This window comes from Gallus gallus, chromosome 1, assembly GCF_016699485.2.
Source record: "Gallus gallus isolate bGalGal1 chromosome 1, bGalGal1.mat.broiler.GRCg7b, whole genome shotgun sequence".
Taxonomy (NCBI): Eukaryota; Metazoa; Chordata; class Aves; order Galliformes; family Phasianidae; genus Gallus; species Gallus gallus.
In genome coordinates this window covers 109,292,713-109,318,118 of record NC_052532.1, presented here as the reverse complement: position 1 = coordinate 109,318,118, position 25,406 = coordinate 109,292,713, and the positions used below count along the sequence as shown (strand labels likewise).

Genomic DNA, 25,406 nt, shown 5'->3' with positions numbered 1-25,406 from the left:
TGCAACCTTCAAGAAAGGGACCCTTAATAAGCATAAGTGTTCACATTTGGTTCTTGGTAGTTGCAGACCAATGGATAAGGTCATGCGTTGTGTTTTGAGTGGTCTGAACATTGTACTGACACTTGAACAACTCTTCAGAAGATGCTGCATCCACACAGTACATGCCTTAATACCTGTGATTAGTTCATTAGAGGAAAAAAGTAACAGTACAAAACACAACGATAAGGTATGAGAGCGCTTTTATTAAGACATTACAGCACAGCTATTCAGATAGTCACAATATCGGTTTCTGCTGGGCCTGCATGGTATCAAACAGAGGCAACTGCTCAGCTTCCATTAGAGGTATAGCTCTGCTGAAATCAATAGGCAAATCTCTAGCCCTGCCACTAGAGGAGGTTTAGGATTGTACACACCACAAACTATAAAAATATTTTTAGTAAAATAGATTGAACTTTCAATGTGTGCGGAAAGCAAACATATATTCGAAAGCAAACAGCAAAAGTGAGGAGACACCTACATCATAAAAAGTTAATGATTGTGTTTATCAAACTTTAAAATTACAAAGGTAAATTGCAGCTTCATTAATGAATTACAACCAAATTGATTTTTTTATCAGGATCTGAGAACTGATATTTCAGCAACAAAAAGACAAGTCAAAGATTTTTACTTCTTACAGATCCACTTGAATCAAAACAGAATATAAAAGTTATATCCAAAATTAATTTATGAATCCTTAAGCTGTGTATAACCTCTAAGATCAACCAGTCTGACCTTTTGCAAAACACAGGCCAAATCTTTTGCCCAGCAGTCTTAGAACCTAACAGCAGTTGGATAAAGGGGCTAGAAAAGCAGATTTTCAATGCTATTCTGCACCAACAAACCAGCACCTAAATGCTATGGCTGATATGAGTAGTTTTGAGTTCAAACTAATGGCCATCTTCCACTAGAGAGATGTTTATAATGGCATTCATTTCACTTAAAGAGGAATTATCTTGTTCACTGCAAATGTCTGCATCACTGTGATGCTGACCCAGCAGCCTCCACCGCTGGCCATGAGGTGTATGTGTAGCAATCAGAACCCAGCAGTGGTGGGGATGAGTTACCACACTCTCCATCTTCCAAAACACTCATTGAAGCGTCCTGCAAGGGGTGCTTCGGGTGTCAAAAATATTTTTGTTCCAGTTTATCCAGCTGAACAGTAGTACTGTTCAGTACTGTACATACAGTATCTGCTGCTGTAGTACTGGTAGAGTCTTGCAATGCAGCCAAAATATGGGTCAAATTTACACCTACTGTGTGTAGTCAGAGTCCTCTCACTTTGCTGGGCAGCACACTGTACCTCAACTGCAAAATCACTCTGATCTAATTAAACAGAGCAGGTGGGTAGCAATGGAATTATATGGGAAACTATGGATTTCCAGTAGCAAAACATTTCTTTCATTTTTTCATCAAGCCCTTCTCAATTAAAGAATTTACAGTCGAACCTCAAGGCTCACGTCAAAGAGTACACCATGCAGGCTGAGTCACAGACTCATGGTGCATTTTCTTTATTTGGTGATAAATCAAGTACTTGTTCTCCAGCTTCTGTATACCTAAGGCGTTGCACAACTAGGTCTTCAGTGTTGCTGCATCTCAAGGTTTCAACCTCACCTTAAGTATACAGTGAATAACAAAATGAAAACAAAATCTCTAACGTTTTCTTGATTTACTTCCTGAAATATTTAGAGAAACATGTTACTTGTGTAATGGTACAAATTATGCTAAGAGGGGAAAACTGCAATGTGGCACAGTGGGACAGCCCAGCCTTGAAACATGAACAGAGAACCATGAAGTCTTTCCTTTTTCTCTTGTACCTTTTTCCACGTGAAACTGCCAAATAAGTTGATCTCGACTTAGAGCTGCAGACACAAATAGCTCTTCGAACATTAGGAAAAAGCCAAATTGCTACCAAAACAAAACAAAACGAGAGATACAGAAGCCTTTTACTTGTGATGTTAAGAGCCAGTGTTGGAATCATTGGTGGCCACCATCATGAAGCGTAATGAAAGCCAAATGCAGAATAAAGACAAGCTGCAATTGTCTGTGATGAGACACAAGTCAACTAGAAAAACAAAAATAAGAAAAAAAATCATAAGAAATGCAATGAAAGGGAAGTGTATAGGGAAGAAGACCTGAATTGTTCCAGCATCTAAAAGGAGACGTTTTCTGAGACTCCAACATGCTTATTATATATAAAGAGTGATCCTGAAAATATCCTTTATGCTACAGTGTCATTGTACAACTCTGTAATTGTCATTAATATCAAGTGTTGCAATCATTCACGACCACTCAAGAGAGCAGAATGAGTGAAGGCTCAGAGTCTTTATATGCACCTTTTAATTTAATCGACCTAGATATGTTTTTATGCTGGGTGATGGGACCTGTATCACTGATGGTACTGTACAGCTGCTGGAAGGAAAGTTACCTTCCCTTTGAGCTCCAGGCTGGACAGACTGCTCAGAGTTTGGGAAGCAGAGTATCACCATCACTTACAGAGGTCTCACAGAAGCTGCCCATATCTGACTACAGAAGGTGGTCTTTGTAACATAAGTCTAGGGGAAATGGAGCTTATAGTGACTGTTCAAGATTCTACATGCAGACAGCTGGGGTACAATCTTCCCTGTTCTTTCTTTGTCTTCTAGGTGAGAAACTCTGTGCTCAGTGAAGCAAATTATATTATCTGGAAATACCATCTTGATGACTCTAGCAAATTTGTTGTGGTCATAGCAGCTGCATTCTTGTGTATGAAGCCTCTGTCAGGAAAAAGTTCCTAACTGTGGTAACAACGTCAGATAAGCCCCTGCCCAAGAATAAAATGCAATCAGATCCACGGTAAACAGCCATGAATTATGAAGTAATGTTAGGTATTATTTTTCAGCACCTCTCTTTTCTGGTCTTAAAGGCACAGACATACAAACTGTTGTGAGGATCTGGATTTTACAAATAAAAAAGTGCTGAATCCTGTACTGAATCTGTTCCTGAATCTGGAAAAGCATGAAATTCCAAAATTGCAGCAGCAGAACTTGTTACAGTGGTGAACACTCCTCAGAGCTGTCTTTACAGACTCTCTGCAGGCTCTTGTAAGAACCACTTGAGCATTATCAACAATCCAGTTTTTTTATGTCTAACATCCCACCATTTTTTTTAAAAAACATAGCCCCCTCTGAGAAAAGAAGTGAAACCCAAGCATTCTCAGAAAGGGACAACTTCTGAAGCAAATTAGCTTCTGCAGTAGCCCTGCCTGTGGCAGGGGGTTGAAACTTGATGATTCTTGGAGTCCCTTCCATCCCTAGCCGTTCTATGGTTCTATGATTCTATGACTTAGAGGGGCAGTTTCCCTCTTTTATTACACTAATCCGTGATCTAAAAGTAAAAGAGGTATACTTTCTGTGGAAGTGGTCATTGGTGCACTTCAAAAGTGACAAGTGACTGAGACTGAAGGAATGAAGGAAGATGAGGAAGAGGAGGCTATCATACTCCTCCACATTCTGCAGCATCTGAAAAAAGGCAAGAATTGTAAGAATTTCGTATTTCTATGATCTTCACCCACAGCAAACAGGTTAGGAGGTTTAATATCCCTACACAGAGGATGTTCATCCGCAAGTATTTAACCATTTCATGAAGAGCTAAACATCTAAAGAAAGTAACTTTCCATGATTTGGTACTTACATCTGGTAACATAGAAATTGCTAATCATAGAACACTTGGTAGCTGAAGTTGTCAGACTTGATTCTGAAGTTGTATCTTCCCATCTTTTGCTTGCACTGGAAAATGACAAGGCTCACAACTGCCAGCACAAAGCCAAACACAGCAATGACAATAAGGATGATATATCCAACTCCCATACCAGGCTCCTTCTCTCTCTTTGGATCAGATGCTAAAAAAAATAAAAAATAAAAGAAGTGAAAGACAAAAGCTTTGAAATCCTTAAGTCTTTTTCTGTGGTACAAAGCCAGACAAGCAGTATAAGCTTGCCTACAGATTAGCCAATAGAACTGTGATACCGCATTGATAAAACATTTTAAGGAAGGTGATTCTCACAGAGAAATCCAAGTTCTTTTTATGTAAAGTGCAGTATCCCTACAGACATTAGTCTGGTATGTGTTGGGAATTTGACTCTACAATATTCTGAAAAAATAAGAGTTAAAGGATGAGGATTGGTGACTTTGAAATGCTGTCTTACTTCTGTAATGTCCCCAGAGATGACATCTACTTGCATCTTAATCCTGCCCCCATCCGTCTATAGTTATTAATGTTGATTTGCTTTTATCTCCTATGTAATCCTTCTTTAAACACAAAACATTTAAGGAAGGGTTATGCATGTGTGCAGGGTCTCTAGGCAGCAGAGATCTGGCCACTGCAGTCAGTGGAGCCACACTGAAGGAGTCACTCAATTCTGCAGCCTGGACGTAGGCATTTAATGCCACCTGAGAAGCCCAAGGGTCTCTGCAACATCTGCACGTGTTTACCTGGTTCACATATAGGCACTTCATCATAATTGTCCAAATTTGCAAGCAGATTCCCCTCTCCTGTAACACTATACTTCCATTTATGTTTGTGTCTATACTCTTAGGCACTTCTAAGTTTTTGATGCATGTACAAAAACATCTCTGTTTGCATATGCTTCCAGGATAACTCTCATCTACCCACGCACCTGCACAGTACATAGGGTGTGCAGAAGACAAGTAGTGATACATACGTACCAGTAATTAGAAACACGATCTAAGGCACAGGATAACAGTCCAAGCTATGGAACATCCAGGACATCATTCTAAGACAGGCCAAGGCAGTATTGCACCATACATTTATTTTTAGTTTGAATTTTGGTATGTAAAAAAAAAAAAAAAACAAAACAAAAAAGACAGGCAGTGGAAATGGTACTCTGTAGCCCAACACAGACAAAACAGGGCTTTCTGAAGATAATGCATCAGTGGCCTTTGCTATGTGGCAAGTAGTATAGGTAGAGCACTTATAAATTATTTCATGTTTCACTGCAGCAGCTTACCTGTCACAATAGCTCATATTCCACTTCAACACAGAGCTGGAAATCATTGTCTATAGAATCATGGAATCTTGAGAGTTGGAAGGGACCTTTAAAGGCCATCTAGTCCAACTCCTCTGCAATGAACAGGAACATCCACAGCTAAATCATATTGCTAAGGGACTTGATCCAGCCTCGCCTTGGAAGTCCCCAGTGGTCGAGGCATCCACCACATCTTCGGACAGCCTGTTCCAGTGCCTCATCACACCTCTCTGTAAAAGACCTTTGCCTAATATATAAACCTAAATTAACCCTTTTTGAGCTTGAAACCATTTCCCCTTGTTCCATCACAACAGACCCTGCTAAAGAGTCTGTCCCCTTCTTTCCTGTAGCTCCCCTTTAGATACTGAAAGGCCGCTACGAGGTCACTTCAGAGCCTTCTCCAGGCTGAACAGCCCCAGCTCTTTCAGCCTGTATATCTAGCCTCACATTTAAAATGCAATGTGAATATCCCATATGGAAATATAAGACAATATCTTGTAGCACCATGCTGCAACAGCTTTGCCTAGGAACTGATATCATGCAACCCCAAAAAAGCTCCCATTCCCACAGGTCCTTTTGTGCAATGGCTGTTCTGCTATACTGGAAGTGTTTCAGGGTCGCCAGTGCAAATGGGAGTGAGCCCTACATGATGCAAGCACTGTACAAAGAAAGCTGTATTCATTGATAAGTTTTAAAAGAAGAACTAATTGAAAAATGAACGCTGAAGGCCTATTCTAACAGACTCCCACCTAGACATAGGGGAAGAAAAATAAAACGTGCTGAATCAGAGTCTGTTTCAAATTCCAAATGAATATTGTGACCATCACGGTATAGGAGAAAAAATACCCCAAATCCATTACCAGCCCACAGTCAGAAGAGCAATGAAGTGATTGCAAAACAGGTAATCAGTGAGAGAATGGAGGATGACTTCTGTCTATTCCCAGTAGCCATGTGTTAACACTATAGTGTTGGTGTGTACAAATACTCTCAGCAAGTGCTTTATGCCGATGCATTATGAATACAAATGGCTGGAGGAGGCCAAATAATTGCAAATGTTAACAGCAGCGGTTGCCCTTTAAAACATAACTCAGGATAAATGCAGACAAGGCAGAAGTGTAACAAATTGCTTGTATGCAGAGCTGTTGACCATCTGTTAACCTATGCTGCACCACTCTTCCAGGTTGACTAAAGTGCCGTGCACCAGCAAGGCTCTCCACCTTCCCTCGCAGTAATAACGAAGTCAACATCAGGAAGTTTAAGGCAACACAGCAATGCAATCTCTGACACCCTTTGATTTAGGAATTCAGGGCTCAATATAACTGTGACCTGAGTACAATGTAGAGTAAACACTAGAAAAACTGATTGCAATCTAAGATGCAAACCACTTTTGCACTCTGCGGGTTTAATTGCTGCGTGATTTCATGGCTGTTGTACTTGCTGCCCTGTGAAATAGCTACACGTTTTTTTTTTCTTCCCCTTTTCATTCCCTTGACAATGTGATAGTCTCTTTGCCAGAAGGCACACACTTTTTCCACGCCGTCACACGGCTTCAGCGAGAACTGCTCCTCAGAAAAATATGCTGAGGATTTTGTTTCACAGGTTTTCAGGTTCCTTCGCAGTGAAAAGGAGTCTTAAGATGGTGGTTGCTCTCTGTCCCCCTTTTTGCAAGCACCCATTCGTAACTCACCGGCAGATTTACACAGAGGTCCCCAGGATGTTCTGTGGGCAGCGATGATTTCACCGGTTTTCAGGGATCGAGCTGCATGGCATCTCTGCAACAATCAGTTCAGCAAGTCACATGGCTGACTAATGGGTAACACAAAACCTTCTGGAGAGCATGTGAAAGCCCAGTGCTATTCTGACCCACAGGAGTTTGTGCTTCTTAATGTTACGCTTTGTTTCACTGAAGCCAGTAAATCAAAGTTAAAGGAAATGGCATTAGGGAAACGTTGGTTTAAAATCTGCAGTTAGATACACTGGAAAAGATGGCTGTGAACAGATTTCTCATAGACAGTCTCTTTCTTTTTCTTAACTCTCTGTTTTGGACAAACCCCACAGGGGAATAAAGCTTCTCACTCTATCTATGTGTACAGCACACAGTGCGCTCCTCTTCTGCACACCTCCTTGGCAGTGCCGTCCAGTTTGTTGTACAAACAACCTTTTGTTGTAAGACACAATCTAAAGCTCTGTGCTGGGAACAGCAGACTGCTGAGGCTATTCAGAAGATACAGTGGCTTTCCCAGAAGTGCATGTAAATGCAAAGAAATGAAAGAAAGCAAGGAAGTGCAACGGTGTCTCACCAAGCTTGACTGCACAAGAATGTCTCACCAGTGTTACCAGCCTGGTTACCCTGACGCACCTCTATAATCCACTGCCAACAAGTGTCCATAGCCAGGCCAACCCCCCAAAAATACCTCTGTAGGTGTAACTTTGGTCTATCCTTGAACAGCTTTCCTAGTCAGACAGATCCACAGCTACACAATACAGCTGTTCCCTGGTGTTAGTAGCTCCTTGGTTCCTGGTGGCTGTGAAACAGACTTGTTCCACCAAGCGTATGGGTGGTGGCAGCACAGCTTTCTTCTTCCCATCCAATGTCATGTCTCCTACTCATTTCTCATTACTGTCCTCCCTAATCTTTTAGAGCATCTTACTCTCTTCTCCAAGAAAACAAGGAATAAAAAGAGTGAATAAGAAGATAACATAGAGCAAGTAAGTCTATTACTCAACTCAAATCCAAGCAGCTCTAGCAGCAAACCTACCAGCTCCTAGAGAAGCAACTGTTTGATTCCTCACAGCAGCAATACCAGCCCATTCAGACCCCGTCCTGCTCATCCCTCTTCTTCCCCTGCCTCTCACCTTCTTCCACATCCTTCCTCAGCTCTGCAGGACACTGCTTGTGCAACCGTTCCGTGAACGTGGGGAAGGATCCAGCTCCCCAAAGTGGGGCATAGCCTGGGGGTTGTTCATACACTGAAACTTAATGCACTAAATCAGCTGTGAAACCTGGAGCCATCTTTCCATCTGTCAGTCAGGTTTCTCGACCCTACTTATTTTATTTTTTATTTTTTTAAATCTGGGGAAAGCTTTATGCCTTGAGGAAGGAAACTAGGATCTTCAGCTTGCCATTTTTAATCTTTTAGGAAGAGATCATTTACTTTATAATGAGCTTAAGCTGAGTTATTTAGAGCTAGAGGAAGGTGTTAAACAATGGAGGAGCACCAAACTCTTAATGAAAACATCCTCAGTGGGAGAAAAATGAAAAAAGTAAAAAGGAACAGGAAAGTTGGCAGCCAGGAGGGAGAACTCCTGTGTAAAGGGCATAAAGGGGAAGAAAAAAAATGAAAAGGGAGGGAAAAAAAGCTATCAGCAAAGCCTGATTATTATTATTTCATTTCCATGGTAGCAACACATTTTTAGATTAAGTAGTGTGTATCCCTTATGCAGAATTAAAAGGAAACAATGCTTTGAAGCACTGGAGGAAGAAGATTAAAAAGTGAACTTTTTATGAAAACACTGTTTGATTTACTACTCATAAAAGCAAATGCGTTTTTAAAAGCCCTGTTAAACTCTGTTAGATTCACAGCCCTAGAAACTTACTGCCATGGAGTTTCCTCTCCTGGCATCTAAACCCTGACCTGGAGGAACAAATCTCAAGGGGAAGAAGAAAGGACAGAAAGGCATCCAAACTCTATTTGCTCACACGTTCTCACTGAAACTGCCAGTAGGGAGGTAACTGTTTGTGACATGCCTATGTGATCTGACACATTTCTGAACAGCCTCTCTCGTTGTAACTTCTGCTCATTGCCTTACAGCCACCCTTAAGATGAGGTGAAAGGTTCAGTCCTCAAGTCCCCCAGCCTTTTAACACCCATTGCTGTGCACAATCCACACTTCTAACTACAAGGATGAGAAGTAGGAAGAAAGGGAGACACTTCCATATGGCTGTAGATCCTCCTCATTCCTCCCTGCTCTCAGTGGAGGATGAAGGAGCTATTTTAAACCCAGTTTGGAAAAATGATTCCTTCAGTTACACAGAAGGACCACACACGGCACATCAGAGAATAACAGTGCATAGCAAAACCCTTACTGTCCTGCAGGTGCTTCCCGGTGTCTCCATGCAGATACGAATTTTGCAGTGTAGGTAAACTACAGAGTTGTTGACAAAGGAAAAAATCTTCAGCTTAAACTGTGCTTTGCTTGAATTTCCATTCTCTAGAAGTGTGGTGTATGTATTTGGAATAGGACAGCTGAAAAGGAGAAGAAAATCACACATAGCAGCTATAGAAGTCATGTTGTGGATATAGCATAGGAAGGATGAGGAACTATTGCTGCTTTACTATCACAGACAGCAAATAGAATAGGAGATATGAGAGGTGGTTGTGGGGATGGAAAAGAAGAGAAAGAGTGCTAGAGAGCACTTAAATTGGTTTCACCAAACACAAAGTGAAACCAACAACTTATTAATAGGAATAGTTTTTGTTACTAAGAAAAATGACCATCCTGAGTTTTCAGATGGAAAGTGAACATAGGGAACGTGATGTCCAGGTGAATTTGGGGATCCAGACAGGAACAAACATTCTCCTTTACCAGAAGCTGCATTAATATTGTAAGTCTTAACAAATAGGAATCAATCAACCTACGCCTTCAGTGATGAGAGTTACATAAGATCTTGTTAATATCTCAATCATAGAGATACGAGCGAAGCACACATTTCAAATATTCCTTCACTGATGTCCATGAAAATCACCTATTCCTTCCAGTCAAAGGTACAATGCCTTTACAAAACCAGGGGGAAGATAACCAAACTCTAAAAATGACTACATTGCACTTTAAAACAACAATTTCTCTTCGTACTTTGCTCTAACGTTTGACCAGCCGAACATTAAGGCACAGTGCATGTACATGAAGAAAACACACAGAAAATATATTTTAAATAAAACACATTCACAGTCAATGCCATTAGAAAATTCAAGATAGGGCACACATTATTTCCAAGCGACATTTGCTGTACCTGTTCTTGATAAAAGCAAATGAGAGGGGATCCACTGAATTGTTGGTCGGAGTTGCCCAGCAGTCAGTGAGGACCACCTTCAGCTTGCTGTCTTCTCTCTGAATCCCCACTTCGATCAGTACATCATCACTGGCAGAGATACTGAAATTTTTTGGTACTGGGGAGTTTCCAATAAATAATTGCATTTCTGTTCTGAAGTGTCCAGATCCATGTAAATCCTCAAAAATAGTGTAAATTCTGAAACAACAATTTGACTTTTTTAAAGACCACAAGTTTTACTGCTTCGGTAAGTCATAAAATGCTGCCTCAACCTCTTGTGCATTTAAGTAGTGAAAAGTTATCTGCAATCTAGGATATGAGGGAAATGTTCAAGAGAAAAGGGTGAAGATGCATCAAGTTTTCTGTTGGAGCGTTAGGAAGCACAGAATTGCAAGAGGAAGAACTCCAAGTGTAGAATGTCGTGACAATACAAATAGAGCAGGTAGATATTTGAGTAGACTTGGAGGGCAACAAGACTACGATCTGTCTTAAAGGCCCAAATAAGGACAGTAAAAGCTTAACATAGAAGATAAGAGAGGAAAAGAAACAAATTTGAACAGTGTGTGAAAGAAAATTAGACAGCTTAGAGAGAAGGGGTTGGAGAAAGATTTGTACAAAGGGAGAACATTGACCAACAGAGCAAAGATTGAACTGCTGCCTTTGCTCAGAGCATAAACAGTAGATTTGGGTCCATCTTACTACTACTACTACTTATGGCTACATGTGGTTGCCCAGGAAGGCAAAGGGCAGGAATTCTGTCTCCCAGAGCTGCACCAGAAGCTCCCAAAATTTTATTTTCATCTATGGCTTGGCCAGATAATGGCGTGCAGCACACCAGCATTTCAAAGCACAGATACTCCTTACCCTTCTGCAGTGTATCCAGAGGAAGTCAAGAGATTGTTTTGAAACACACAGTGAATAGGACTGGCAACTTTTAAGTGGTGGATTACTCCCTGAGCAGAATCATCATTCCGCAGCACGGTTTTCACTACAGTGTTAGTCACATTCTGGAACACAGAAAAAAGAAAGCATAACTTGATCACTGCTCCACAAGGCAATTTCTGTACTTCAGCATGATCTGAGCAAAACATTTGTTTCAGGATCCATAGAGGCATCCACAACTCCTAATTACTGGGAGAAACCGAGGTATTTCCTAAGTATGATGCTGAAATTGCTTGTAAGAAAAAAGGAAGATTCTGGCAGCTGCAGGGGAAGCCCGGAGAGGTAGAAAAAGGGAATATTTGGTTTGGAGAGGCTCTTGAGCTTTCCTGCTGAATCCCAGAGATGCTCTTCTCTTTCTTGCTTGCCCTCTGCCCCATACACGTGGGCAACTTTCTACTCACATTGAAGGGTTTTCTTTTTTCAAAGACATTTCTTTGCCCAACACTTCAGCAATGAACAGACTATACTCCTGGACAGACAACTGCCATTGCCCCCTCCCAGAGAGGAAAAGTGAGTGCTGTGGGTCTTCTTGGTTTTCCCTGGCTCAGGGGACTTACGGTCTCAACTTCAGTGCCACATTCGCTCCAGCCAGCCTGCAGCACAGCATGAGTGCCATTGCTGATGCTCACGTTGCAAAGGGGTTCCCCGAGGTACAGAGAGGACTCAGAGATGGATTCCTGATGTAAAAATCCCTTCTGGATGGCAAGAATAGTCTTCTCAATTTCGCAGAACACTGTCACTGCATCTTTAATGGAAACCTGGGCAGGTTTAACGAGGGGGGCAGGAGATGCTCGAGGAGGAACATCGGGAGCTGACCCAGAACCCGTGGTAAGAAGAGGTAGCGTCACACTGGAGAATGGGGTGTCCTCTGGGGCTTGGTTTTGAGTAGCAGATAAGTTCAACGACACAAAGGAGGAAATATAAGTTGAAGTCTCCAAAGATGTCACAGGTAAAACTGCACTGGGTACAGGCTTCCTGTCCACCACGGTTCCCTCCTGGCTCGTAGGAAATGCTGAAGAGTGACAAAAATAAAGATACTGAAGTAATTTACGGATTCAGATTGATTTGATAACATAAAAGCAAGCCCATTTGCGGAAACTCACAGTTGCTGTCAGAAAGATAGCTACTTCTATATTTTCTATATTTTTAACCAGCTATATGTACTCCCACAGCTGTCGCTTGTTTTTTTTTGTTTGTTTGTTTGTTTGTTTGTTTTGGTTGTTTGTTTTTTTTAAGAAATAATCCATGAAATCCATAAAGCACTTCTGAGAAAAGCCAAAGTGCTCTATTCCGTGAGAGCTGCAATAACTAGTATGCTTGAGCAAAACAAATATATACGGCTTTGGAATGATTAGGGCTTGCAGGAGATCCTTACTTGCAAGCCTCTGAGCAAGTGTTTGGATCTTTTTGCCTAGTTCCATGGCACACCTCTGGCTGTGGGGTATAAACAGGAGCAAAATTTGTTTAAAATTCTGGTCCCCTTTTGAGCAGTTTGTATCCAGAAAATATTATACAGAGTGCTTTGGAAACGCCATTTATGAGGAACATGCAGGACAAACTTTATGCAGCAGGCCCATCTTGCACACATTTGCCTGGAGAGATACAGTTGGCAGTTACAGAGGCACTGGTTTGAATCTGTAACGATTCTAGAAAGAAGGCAACCAGGGGAAAAGTAAAAGCAGAGATTGACATCAGCATGTATGTCAAACACACTGCTTTCAGCACAGACTCTGGGATTACCCCATGGCACTTTGGTACTAGAAACAACCTATCTGTCTGATTTAGAATCATAGAATGGTATGAGTTGGAAGGGACACTTAAAGGCCATCTGGTCCAACTCCCCTACAACAAACAGGGACACCTACAGCTACATCAGGTTGCTGAGAGTCCTGTCCAGCCTGACCTTGAATGTCTTCAGGGATGGGGCATCCACCACCTCTGGGCAGCCTGTGCCAGTGTTTCACCAAAAGAGTTAGAGAGCACCTACATAATAAACTTCATTTGCAGTGGAGCAGGATGTGTCTCAAAATTCTCTTAAGCAATTTTTAATTGGCTGCAAATGCAAATAACATTTTTTTTTTCCCAAGCAACGTAAATGTCTATATATGCACACATCCTCTGGAGCTTCCCAGCTTTCAGGAGCGCCCCAAATGGAAAAGTTGTGGATTTGAATGTAAGCTGAATATGAAGTTCGTGCTCTTTCCAAGCTGAATTTCTCAAAAGCTCATTATCTTAATAAAAGTGATGGTTAAACAAAGCAGAGCAAAAGTTGGTATCAGCTCACAGATCCCTGTGACTTCTTCAGCCAAGGAGTAGCACACAGTATCACTGCGGTTACGAAAACAAGCACAAATTACGGAAGAAGCCTAAAAGGATTTAGAAGCTCAAAAACTCATTATATGTCAGCTAACAAGGAAAGACAGAAGAAGCCAGATGAATCAACTAATACAAAACAGTCATTTGTCATACTGTACTAACTTTTTATCCCTGAGGCAATACAGAGGTCACACCATGCAACTGCTTTCTATTACCTTTTCTGCCCTTCCCTGTTACTGACAACGGAAATAACATAGTCTAATGGCAAAAATGAGAAAACAGAATAGAAGACTCTTACAAAGATAGCATTAAATATTAATATAATCAAATAAGGGATTATTGCAGTCAGAAATACATAAAGTCCACTGCAAGTCTTTCCCCATTAGTATGTATACAACAAATCGAATTCAACCTTGGCAAAGTTTCAGGGCCTGTGGCAAGAACTACCTTGATCCAACAGACAGTGCTCAGAGTTCAGTGAGCCATTAGATAGTAAAAAAAAAATTGCCTGCACAGTTTCTTCCAGGTCTTTCCGGATGCATATCAGCAAATCCATCATTGCAGCTGCAGTGGTAAAATCCAAGTGTGTTATAACATGATGCATCTGGGGAGCAGTCATCTTCTTCACTCTTGCACTCATCATAATCTGTTGGGTATATTTAAGCAAAAGGCAAAGGTGAAGAGTGTATAAATGGAAACGGGGTATTTCTGAAGCAGGTTCAAGGGGTAGGCACCCCACAAAGCACTACCATGAGTTAGCCATGATCTTAGAAATTAACCTGAGATGCAACTTCTGAGATTCACAGTTGCAAGGATAACAGGCAACAGGAATGTACAGAACAGGCCACATACTTGCTTTAGATGTCATTTTGCCTGAGATTTTAATTGGCAGCTTGTAACAGTAATATTTGGACAAACTTATCACATTCAGGATATATACTTTGATATTGTTTTCAGAGATGACACATCAGTTTGTGGAACAGGATTCAGCAGTAGTTAGTCAGGAGACCACTGTTTATTGTTACTGACTGAGATCTCATAAAGAAAAAGAGATTCAACAGTAAGCCATTGTGCTCGTCTTGACAAACTGTTTACTTTCGCCTGAGCTCCCGGCCCACAGGTGTGTGAAGGAAATGCATACTCCCAGTGCAGGAATTTTCCTTATTTATTTGTGCCTTGAATTTCTATCTTATTCAAAATCATCAGAGCAATGCAGAGAGTAATGTGTTTCAAAATAATTCCAAATGAAGTTAACTATGTCTGTGTACAATGACACGTTTCCACCGGTGGTTAATAAAACACTCAGCTTGTTACAGTTTCTAATAACTCCGTATCTTCTTCTCTATAAAATTATTGCTAGCTAGAGACAAAAAGACCAGTTTGTTCTGATCAGGTGAACCTCTCTTCTTATCTTTTTATGTTTTCTGAAGAAGCTCATCGGATGGATAAGCAGAAGCAATATAGAAGAGAGAATGGCTTCTCATCCATTTGTTTTACAGATATTTTCACCTCAAAAAAATATAATAGGCTTTATGATCTTTCTAGTTCTGAAGAACAATTGGGCTATAAGCAGCTCCTTACCATTTATGGAGACACTGTTCTTGTCAACTGTGAAATAGGAGCTGTGTTCAATTGCATCACGAAAAGCAGTGATGATGTAGTAGATGTCCACATCTTCTGCAATCAGTAAATGGAAACTTACCACGGTGCTCCCATTAGTAATATCAGTTATCAACACTTTAATCAGACCAGCATCCATCTGCTGAAGAACATCAAGGGGCAGAGATTTATGTACCTGGAATAAAAACAAAGTACACATTAAAATGAGTAGATAGAAGCAATTATATTTTAGGCATTTTACATTGCCGAGAAAAGAATGTTATGCATTATGATTGTGCTTCATACTCTGGAGGAAAACAGCATAAAAAAATACTCTTTGCTTTATAATATTTTCACTCTATAGCAGCTGAAGGATAGGGCATATATTTAACTGTGAGCATTAAATAAGTGATTAAGATATTTCATCTGTCATTTGGCACGACTCCTTGCAAAGGCTTCTGATAACATCAGGGGAGAGAAGAAATTGCAGGGATGCAGAACCATAACATCACTTAGGCTGGAAAAACCTGTAAGATCAAGTCCAATCATCATATAACACTACCTAGCCCACCACTAAACCACATCCCTAAGCAATACATCCACATATATCTTAAGTACCTTCAGGAATGGGAACTCCATCACTTCCCTGGGCAGCACTTTCTAATGCCTCACCACTCTTTCTGTGAAGAAATTCTTCCTGGCATCTGATTTAAACCTCTCCTTATACAACCTGAGGCCATTTACTCAGGTGACAGGTGAAAGGATGTGAGAATAGAGACTGACAGCCAGTTTGCTACCATCTCCTTGCAGGTGGTTGTAGAGAGTGATGAGGTCTCCGCTCAAACTCCTCCAGACTGAAAAGCCACAGTTCCCTTAGCCATTTCTCATATGCCATTTTCTCATCCCTTTAACAGATTCACTGCTCTTCTCTGAACATGTTCCAACAAGTCAGTGGCCTTCTTGTAGTGATGGGTCCAAAATTGAGCACACTATTTCAGGTGCAGTGTCAGTGGTGCTGCACAAGGGGACAATCATTTCCCTAGTCCTGCTGGCCACACGATTTCTGATGCAGGCCAGGATGCCATTGGCCTTCTTGGCCACCTGGGCACACTGCTGACTCATGTTCACATGGCTGTTGACCAGCACCCCCAGGACCTTTTCTGTCAGGCAGCTTCCCAGCCACTCTTCCCCGGGGCCATACTGCTTCAAGGAGTTGTCATGACCCAAGTGTAGCAACCAACATTTAGCCTTCTTGAACACCATATGAGGTGGATCACAAATCGTCCCTGAGCATCCAAGAGCCAAGCTAAGGAATGGCTCCACAACACTTTGAATGGGGACAGTCTCCCTCAAAGCACTTCAGTGCTAAGCCACAGCTGAGATGAGGGCATTCATCAGTAAAGTTTACAGTATTGTATACAGTCACCTTGCAACTCACAAGCAGCCAAAGAGAGAAAACATCACCTGTGTCAAAACACACTGGGCCTCAGCTGTGGGCAGCCTGGAGGCAGCCTCAAGAGTATGCCAGAGAGCAGGATGCTCAGCTTTCTGCAGGACAGGACCACATAGCTCTGCTTGAGGTTTTGCATCTGTTGGGCTACTCAGCTTCTCCATCTCCACTTCAGAGAATTAAAATTTGAGAGCTGAAGAGACTGGAGATGTAGATTTGATCTCCTATTTTTCCAGTTTTCATAGAATCATTAAGGTTGGAAAGGGCCTCTAAATCATCTAGTCCAACCACCAAGCTACCTCCACCATGCCCACTAACCATGTCCCTCAATGCCATATCCACGTGGTCCTTGAGTACTTCCATCACCTCTCTCGGCAGCCCATTTCAGTGCCTCACCATTCTTTCTGAGAAGAAATTCTTCCTAATATCCAATCTGAACTGCCCTTTTTGGTACCTATGCAGGGCAGCCATCCACAGGAACATCTCCTCCTGCATTAGAGTGGCAATGGGACAAGTCTGTCAAGCAAGCGTAGGAGCCCAGGGACACACAGCAACTTTGGCATTTGCAGCACCATTGCCCTCTATCTCCAGGCTCAGCGCCAGTCAGAGGAAGAGCAGACACAGGCCAGATGGCATTGTCTAGCAGGACCAACCCAAGATGAGACAGAAGGCTGATGATAAGAGTACAGCTGTACAGAGTATGTTGAGAAAACATTTTACACAGAAGGACAGACTTGTTTCAAAGAAACTGGAAAACATCCACAAGTTCTCCCATAATTGTTCTAATCTGATTGCCCACACAGTGAGCCCCACAGGACTGAACAAGACTCCCTTTCTACCTGCAGAGGTCCCCCAAGGGGATGCAGAGAACACACACACACACACACAGAGGCTTGCACACCTGTCTGGCTCCAGCGTCCAACCATATTGCATGCAGAGTGCAATGCACACCTGAAGGCCAGGTACCAGGGTAGGCACAGGCTGTGTCATACCACCCATCAACACTGTGACTTTTTCCATTAGGTTAGTCTAGGGGATGCTCACAGATCCCCTGTGTTTTATAACGTCTTTTCCCCACACATCTGGGAAGTCTTATTGTATCCTTTTACACTTACAAATAAAAGGTGCAGCAAAAAAAAGAGTGGGTCATCACTTCCAAGCCTGAATCAGGTTGTCCTGAGCTCTCAGTATTATAATCGTGCTTTGAAACTGCCAATAGAAGTGCAACAGTAAACTGGCAGCTCACATCCCTGCTCTGCTTTAAGACCATCTCTTCAGGATACATCAGGCACTTCCTTCCCTTGCCCAGCTTCCTAGAGCATTAAGGGGGAGGGTGGGGGCTGTGCTGTGATCACCTTCAACCCCTTCTTCCTCTATACATCTTCTACAGGAAATATCTGCAGCAGAAGGGCTGGAGCTCAGCCATGAGTTCAGACAGAGCTTGTGTCAGCGGAGCAATGCTCAGGGTGTAGGCCATGACTGCTGCCAGAGAAAGCCTAGGGAGAGTCAATGGGGCAGCTGTGGGAGCTGACAAGAGAATTGTCAGAATCCTCATTTCTCTTACACCTGTGCACGTAGCCAATGCTTTTTTTTTTTTTTTTTTTTTCCTGGATTGTCCCAGGTGACTACAGCTCTGTGTATCAAGGCAGATGCATCTGTCCACTGTGTATTATTCAGCCAAGCAGAACAGGCTCTGCAGGCATGCTGTAGCCCTTTTTTGAGTTGCTGGAATTAACGTGCATTGTATGGAGCAAACCCTCTGCTTGCACCCACAAAAGGGCTCCCACATATCAATAAGCCCCATGCAACAAAGCTTGCAGTGCCCCATGGGGTGTGCAGGCAGAGCTGGGAGGATGCAAGGGGTAATCTCACTGGGAAAGCCTGGGCAGCCCCTAAATCCCCGTTCCTCTAGGCCACAGAGCTTCGGCACACAGTCCCTTCTCCCTTTCTGCCCTTTCACAACAATTTCATAGAATCATAGAATCATTCAGGTTGGAAAGACCTCTAAGATGATCCAGTCCAGCCACCAGCTCACCCCCATCACACCCACTGCCCACGTCCCTCAGTGCCACATCCACACGGCTCTTGAACACCTCCAGGGACGGTGACTCCACCACCTCCCTGGGCAGCCTGTGCCACTGCCTCACCTCTTTCAGAGAATAAATTTCTGCCAATATCCATGCTGAATGGTTGATGGTAAGCCCTAAGTTTTTGTATTTTAATTTTTTTTTTTTCTGAACTTCTGGACACTCGCTGATCTCAGAGAGAACTCTTAGTTCATTCCCAATCTCATCTCTATTTCCTTCTCAGCTTTCTCCTGAAGTTTTCATTTCATTGGTGCTTCTCTGTGACTTAGGTTTGGGATGTTTCGTTGGTTGCTTGCTTTTTGTTTGTTTCTGTCCTTATCCACTTGTTTCCTCATAAGGACTCAAAACTCGAAAAGCATCACTGGGATATTCATCTGTTCTTGTATTTAGCCACTAGGTGACACTGCAAAACCCTTTATTCAGAAGACTGCATGACTTCACTACAGGTACCACACCTTGGACAACCGACATAATAGTTGATGAAGTAGGGTTGGAAAAAAACTGATAAGAGAGAACTTTTTAGAAGAAATCCCCATTTTTCTTAGTTGAAAAATGAAATATCTTGTATCTCTTGTTGCTCCTATTTCTGTAGCACACACAAAACACAGCAATACCAAACCAGGAGAAATAGGTGTGCCAGAAGAGATCCCCAGGAGGGCAAAGCAACACCAGTAGAACAAAAAACAGCACCAAGAGAAGGGAATGACCTCGATAAAATAAGACAACTGCACTCTAATTGCAAAGATGCCTTAATCCCTGTATCAAACTTCATTCCACACTTTAAATGCAATTAATTTAAGTGCATTAAACTGCATAAAACAAAGGCTACGTCAGTTCCAAATGAGAGGTCACCTTGACAAGGCATTGACAGCTATTAGTTTCACACTGTGTGTCAGACATTTAAGACACTAGAATTCGAACCAACCTTTTGCATTCAGGAATTTAATGCACATCAGTGAATGCATTCTCAATTCAGACTTTTTGTATTCCTGGTTCATTTTCTTGAGGGCAAGCCCTAGTTCTCATGATTTTCCTCTTGGCTGTAGCAAAGAAGACTAAAGCACTCTCTTAACCTTAACTACATTGTTCTTCAGGTGCAGTACAAGCAGGATGATGGAGCTAGTCTGGACAATGACAGTGCAAGTTGTCACATCAAGTTATTACCTTGTTCTCATCTACACATTATTTAAGGAACAGGATTTCTTTTTGCTGTGCTGCCAATTTAACCACGTGGCATTTAAGTGCTGGGGCAGCTCTACGCACAAGACCATTATACACATTAAGGCTTATAAATCCTCTCAATTGTAGATGGTGACTCCAAAGAGGTTGAAGTAAAATCTTCAGCAAAATTTATTTAACTGGCATTTGAGAGTGCTTTTAAAATCTCTGAAACTTTCCCTTCCTCCTTTAAAAGAATCAATTTCTGGCCTTTGTAATCTGACAAGGAATATGCTGATCTTTTCCTGAACATCACTGACTTTGGTGTCTGGAAACACAGCATTTGTAATAAAACACTCATGGCAGGTTTTGACAGAGTTCATAAAATCATAGCATCTCTAAGGTTGGAGAATACAACAAAGATCACCTAGTTCAACCATCAGCCCACCTCCACCGTGCCCACTAACCTCGTCCCTCAGTGCCACATCTACACAGTTCTTGAACTCCACCACCTCCCTGGGCAGCCTTTTCAGTATCGTACTGCTCCTTCTGAGAAGAATTTTTTCCTAATATCCAACCTGAACCTCCTCTGAGGTTGTTAGAGCTATAGACAGTGGCTCAGGAGGAGATGGAATCATCACTAACACAGCTCACCTGTGGCTGGTCCACAGAATTGGAGTGCTAGAAAAAGGAGAGGGTGCCTTATAACCACAAGTATTCTTTTTTCCAACTGGAACTTTGAGAACTAGGTAAAACCCACACAAAACCTACTCTGGTTCCTTTATGTTATCATGTTACAAATTCTACATACCAACTTGGATCCATGATTTGCTGGATTAAGGCATCTGAATGAGTACTTCACAATGAATTTCTTCACAAAGAAAATACATTCATTTTAGCCCTTTTTAATAATGTGCTATTGCAAAATAGCCTCAGGCAGCGAGTGATGCTGAATGGAAGTGAGATCAGTGGAGAGCTGCTCCCTCTTCACTTTGCTAATCACATCCCTTTCGCTCTGTGGCTGCTTTTCTAATGTGACAGCTTGGGGCTGAAACAGCACAGAGAAAGCTGCAGTGTGCTAACACATCCAGAAAGGTGAAAACCAGTAACAACCAGTGGGAAACCTATATGATATCCGAGAGAACACCAAGCACAGCTTAACAGAGCACATATTTCCCTCCTCACAGTGTTCTCCAACTTCATGTTGGCCCAACCTCCGCCTGGCTACCAAGAGTTGCCAGTGAGAGTCCTGCAGACAGCTGTTTGCTGTCAGACTGTAGCTCTGACCACAGTGAGAGGCTGAGGAGACCTCTGCAGAGGCAAACAATGGCCAGTAGTTCATCTATCATCACAGCTATCATCCCTCTGAAAAGAGAAAGAGGAGGCAATAAAGCAGCCCAGCATAAACAGAGGTTTTCCAAGCACAGATATCTTTTGAGCAGACATCAGCAGGAACACACTTCTGATAAAATTAACTGAGAAATGATAAGAGCAATGCTGTCAGAGGCAATACCCAGGCATTAAGAGTGTGCTGAAGGAGGAGCTGACATGGCTGTGTGCTTTGATGTCCTGTGCTCTAATTAGAGGTGAGGGCAGAGGTGACTTCACAAGAAACCACACCCTTTGCAGATACAGGGCTACAACAAAGGATGATTGGAAGGAATGTCAGCCTGTGACAAAGGGTAATAATGATCACACTGCTCATTAATACAGTGATGCATAGGGCAAGGTTAACGCAGCACTGTGCAAATATTCATTAACATTTCAGCATATCCCTGGAGGAAATAAATAAACCTGTATAACCAGACACAGGAAGCAGAGGAAACAGAGGCTCCAGAGAATCCCAGATCCTTGTCTCAGCCTATAACACTGCTGCAGGCTCACTCAGTGGGAGTCAGATCTCATAGGTGCATCAAGGGATGCACATGTGGCATACAACCTTCATGGGAAAAAGATCACACACGTGGTTTCACTGACACCAGTAGAAGGTCACATCCTTCTTAGCCACTTACTTCATCAACAAAGAGCTGTGCAAAGTTTTGATAGTCCTCACTGCTTTCATTGCTAAAGTCTGGTGAGTATTTCACATTTGTTATCCGCACCATTCCGTTAAGTTTTTGGACAGCTGCAGAGTAAAAAGGAAGACAATTTTATTACATATTCCATGGTTTGTTGACAGTCCCAAGCATGCCTGGCCACATGGGTACACACAACTGCAAAAGATCAGCCCTCTAATACATAGTCTCAACACAGGTGTCTAGCAGCAGGGCCTACTTTTTCTGGCCTCTGGATGCCTCTCAAGAAAGACAGACTTCCCATAGGACTTGCAGCTGTCAGCTCTACCTCACATGCTCTGGGCCTTCTGAAATGTTTCTCTATGGCAATGCTTGGGCACTGAACTGCTCTTCCAAACTCAGCTCCTGTCTCAACTCCCTCTATTTGTAATGGTGACACATCAGCCCCTCCAGAGGGCAAACCCTTCCAACGCTACCATCTAGCTAAGGATTCACCTTAAAATTGTTTCTGAATCGAGTTAACAGTTTTACTTTCTGTTGTACCATCCTGCTTTCCTCCCTACATATTTCTGTCCTGATTTCAAGAGTGCATAAGGCATTAATTTCCAGCCCTGATACTGTCAGACTCCTACACTGAGCTTTACTCTTCATATTAACTGATTCTTCTGAAGGAACAAGAATGGAAAAGCAGGGCTCTGCATAGACTGTATGGATCACACTGCATCAAAGACAGTCCTAGTCATACCGGATACGATCTTTTGAGATGGGACAAGTGCTGGAAGAAAATAAATTGTCATCAAATGAAGCACTGCAGAGGAGAGGAAAGTTATGCTTGATTAAAGAAGCCACAAAAATATGGTTTCTTTGTCCCAGTATACTCCTGATCCCAAAGGAACCCTCGCAACCACCACCACCACAAGCAAGATCAGAGAATTCGGGTTTGCTTTCTGCTGTGGATTGTCCTGCACTGTAAGCATAGGTATTTCATAGGTATTTATGAGGTAAACCACTTTTATCTGGTGGAGAGAAGGGAAAATGTTCTGACCAATTTTCAAATGGCAATATATATATATGTACACATAGGTGTTTAAAAGACATGAACAGACTATGACGGGTCGGCTGTTAATCTTCCAGGACAGAGATGTTGCCACAAGGAGGAGCTCTATGATAAATTCACCAAATGTGGGGCTTTGTCCTCTCAATTTCCTACCTCCAGCTGGTGAAACACCACTATGCTGTTCCTCTTGCTCCCCAGGAACACGAAAGAAAACCAAAAAGGCTTAAGCAGTAAATGGAGCTTTTCAATTGACAACAATCTGTTGTTGAATTCAAAATTATTTTTTCCCCCATTTGGCCAGAAAGCTCCCAAACGGGTTACATGTCTGGCTCTGTTCCATGGTCTTGCCAATGCTGGGCAGCAAAGGATACAACATGAAGGAGAGGGAAGGCAAGAGAAGAAAACAGGCACTGGCACGGCTGCTGTCCAGGACAGCAGGATGGGAGATGTGGACTCTGTAGCAGCAGTGATCAGGACTGGTGATGTGCTGATGGCACAAGACAAGTTGGAAAAGTAGCAGAGCTGGCTCCGCGTGGCCAAAAAACAGAGTTTCCAAGGAAAAAGGAACATGGAGAAACCAGAAGTGTGGCTGGGTCAATGAAGGCCTCCAGGAACAGGAGACTGTAGGGCAGGGGAAGGGAGAAGAACAGAGGAGTATGGTTTGGGGTCAGGGAGATGTGGAAGGCGTTAGGGAAAGAACAAGGTTAAGCCGAAAGAAAACATAAATAGGTGCCAGTAGCTAATGCACTAAAGAAAAAATATCTTCAGTGATGAGCAGACATGGTAGTAGCCCTATTGCAAAAAAAAAAAAAAAAAAAAAAAAAAAAGCCATACTTTAAGGATCAAATCTGACTTCTAACTTTGAAATATGATTCAGCTCCAATCAACAGAAAAACCCTCTAAAGAGATGCACTACATCTACCACTACATCTACCCAAACCCAAGCAGATGAAGCTGATGAAGCCCTCCCCACCAGTCCAGTTACTCTCAATTACAGCTCTTGAAAAAATGGTTCGCAGGTTGTCATACAGCTCCTGGAAATTCCATGGAAGATTTGCAGGGCTCTGCTTAGTCCGTGCTCCATGAAGGGTAACAGGAGGGCAGTGCTGTGCCATCCTGGGTCTCTGAGATAACTGTGGACTGCTGCTATAAAGCACACAGTTGGCAGAGGAAGTAGTGTGTATTTCCATGAGCCACACTTAGAACGCTGTATGATTTGCTTCATCTGCTTTGGGAAGAGGAAGTGTAACATTGATAAAGCTATCACATGAAAGTGAAATTATTTTGACATATCAGTTTAGAAAAAAAAGTCCCAGTTCCTGCAAGGAAATAATTCTGACATAGACAAACTAATTTCAGCCACCTTCACCCCAGATCACTGAGACAATTGTGCATCTTTCTGGATTCTGGGTGAAGTTTTCCTTCTCATGCAGTTGCCATGCATGCATGCCCAGCTGGATGCATACTCACTGTGGTCCATGGCCGGGCTTGGCATTGGGCTGGGAGCCAGGGAGATGCCTGTCATAGCCGGTGACCCCAGGGCTGTGGTGTGATTCTCAGCCCAAGAGCTGTTCTCTCTTTGTGTCTGTGTGTGTGTGTTGAGAGTGGCACTGAGAATGGGAGCTCCTGCATCCCCTGTGGCTGGCAGAGCTGTGATGGGGCCATCTTGAGAGTGGACTTGAGGCTCTCCAGAAGTTGCATGACTTCCAGAGATACCGAAGGCTGTTTGGTTTGATAACATTGACAATGGAGAACTACGTTGCTCTTGCTTGTGAGTGCCAATGGATGCATTTGTGAGAGTAGCCACTTGCTGCGATGTACAAGGGGAAGACTCAGCCGATGAGCTCTGCTGTGATGGACTCATGGTGGTCTGCTGCTCTTCAGTCACAGCCATGGGGCTATTGTCACTGGCCATGTATGGTGTCAGACTTTTATTCCAAGGGGCTGGATGAGTGCTGGTGGTAGAATGGTGAGGGGGTGCTTGCCTCTCACCCAGTGACAGTGCAGCAGGGCTGTGTGCAGTGGTGCTCGTCTCAGAGCCTGCAGAGATGGTGGGGAAGGCAGAGGCTGCAAAGGTAGCTTCAGGAGCAAGCTGTGTGCTGCTGGCTACTTCGAGGGCTGTTCTTTCAGTCAGAGGGCTCACGATCTCACCTGCAACCCAACAGACGTAGCATTGGAACCTCAAACCAGACAAGGAGGCATCAGCGCATGTCATGTCTGACCTGGAAATTGGGCTGAGATCACACAGCCACATGCAATAGCTTTACAGAAACATTTGATGTTTCATGAAGGCATTGTAGCCCATGTGATTTTTGTGGCATTGAACCTGGTTTGTGCATACACAAAGAAGCAGATTTGAGTCCTGAGTCTCCTCTTCTGGTTGTCAGGCCATGGGTCAATGCAGGGAAAGAAATTAGCCACAGAGATACAAAAATAATATTTCTCTGCAGTCGGTCTTTAGGCTAATCAAGGAAGAGTTCAGAGAGATTGCATGCAAAGATGCAAAGGCAGCTCCAAAAGAAGTGCCTCCCATTTTATTATGGTGGCCCATGACTTCAGAGGATGTTGTGGAAGAGGCAGTAGAGGTTGGACCTTCCTGCCAATATCCCATTACATGTTGTTGCCGTGTGACAGGTGGCAGCAGAGGGGCAGTCTGACACAGTGGCATCT

At 42.8% G+C, this 25,406-nt stretch overlaps 1 protein-coding gene across 1 annotated transcript in view; it reads right to left on the bottom strand.

Annotated features, from left to right (window-relative positions):
- Nucleotides 1–222: 222 nt before the first annotated feature.
- UMODL1 (uromodulin like 1) overlaps nt 223–25,406 on the bottom strand; it is a 48,536-nt gene continuing 23,352 nt past the window's right edge. Inside the window, exons 11-23 of the mRNA XM_040652924.2 lie at nt 24,207–24,887; nt 21,677–21,789; nt 14,952–15,165; nt 13,879–14,016; nt 13,586–13,628; nt 12,430–12,488; nt 11,612–12,111; nt 10,977–11,119; nt 10,074–10,310; nt 9,150–9,309; nt 6,750–6,834; nt 3,709–3,916; nt 223–2,101 (exon numbers count right to left, since the gene is read on the bottom strand). Coding sequence (XP_040508858.1) covers nt 3,729–3,916; nt 6,750–6,834; nt 9,150–9,309; nt 10,074–10,310; nt 10,977–11,119; nt 11,612–12,111; nt 12,430–12,488; nt 13,586–13,628; nt 13,879–14,016; nt 14,952–15,165; nt 21,677–21,789; nt 24,207–24,887 — 2,561 coding nt within the window. The 3' untranslated portion in view covers nt 223–2,101; nt 3,709–3,728. The remainder of the gene's footprint in view (nt 2,102–3,708; nt 3,917–6,749; nt 6,835–9,149; nt 9,310–10,073; nt 10,311–10,976; nt 11,120–11,611; nt 12,112–12,429; nt 12,489–13,585; nt 13,629–13,878; nt 14,017–14,951; nt 15,166–21,676; nt 21,790–24,206; nt 24,888–25,406) is intronic.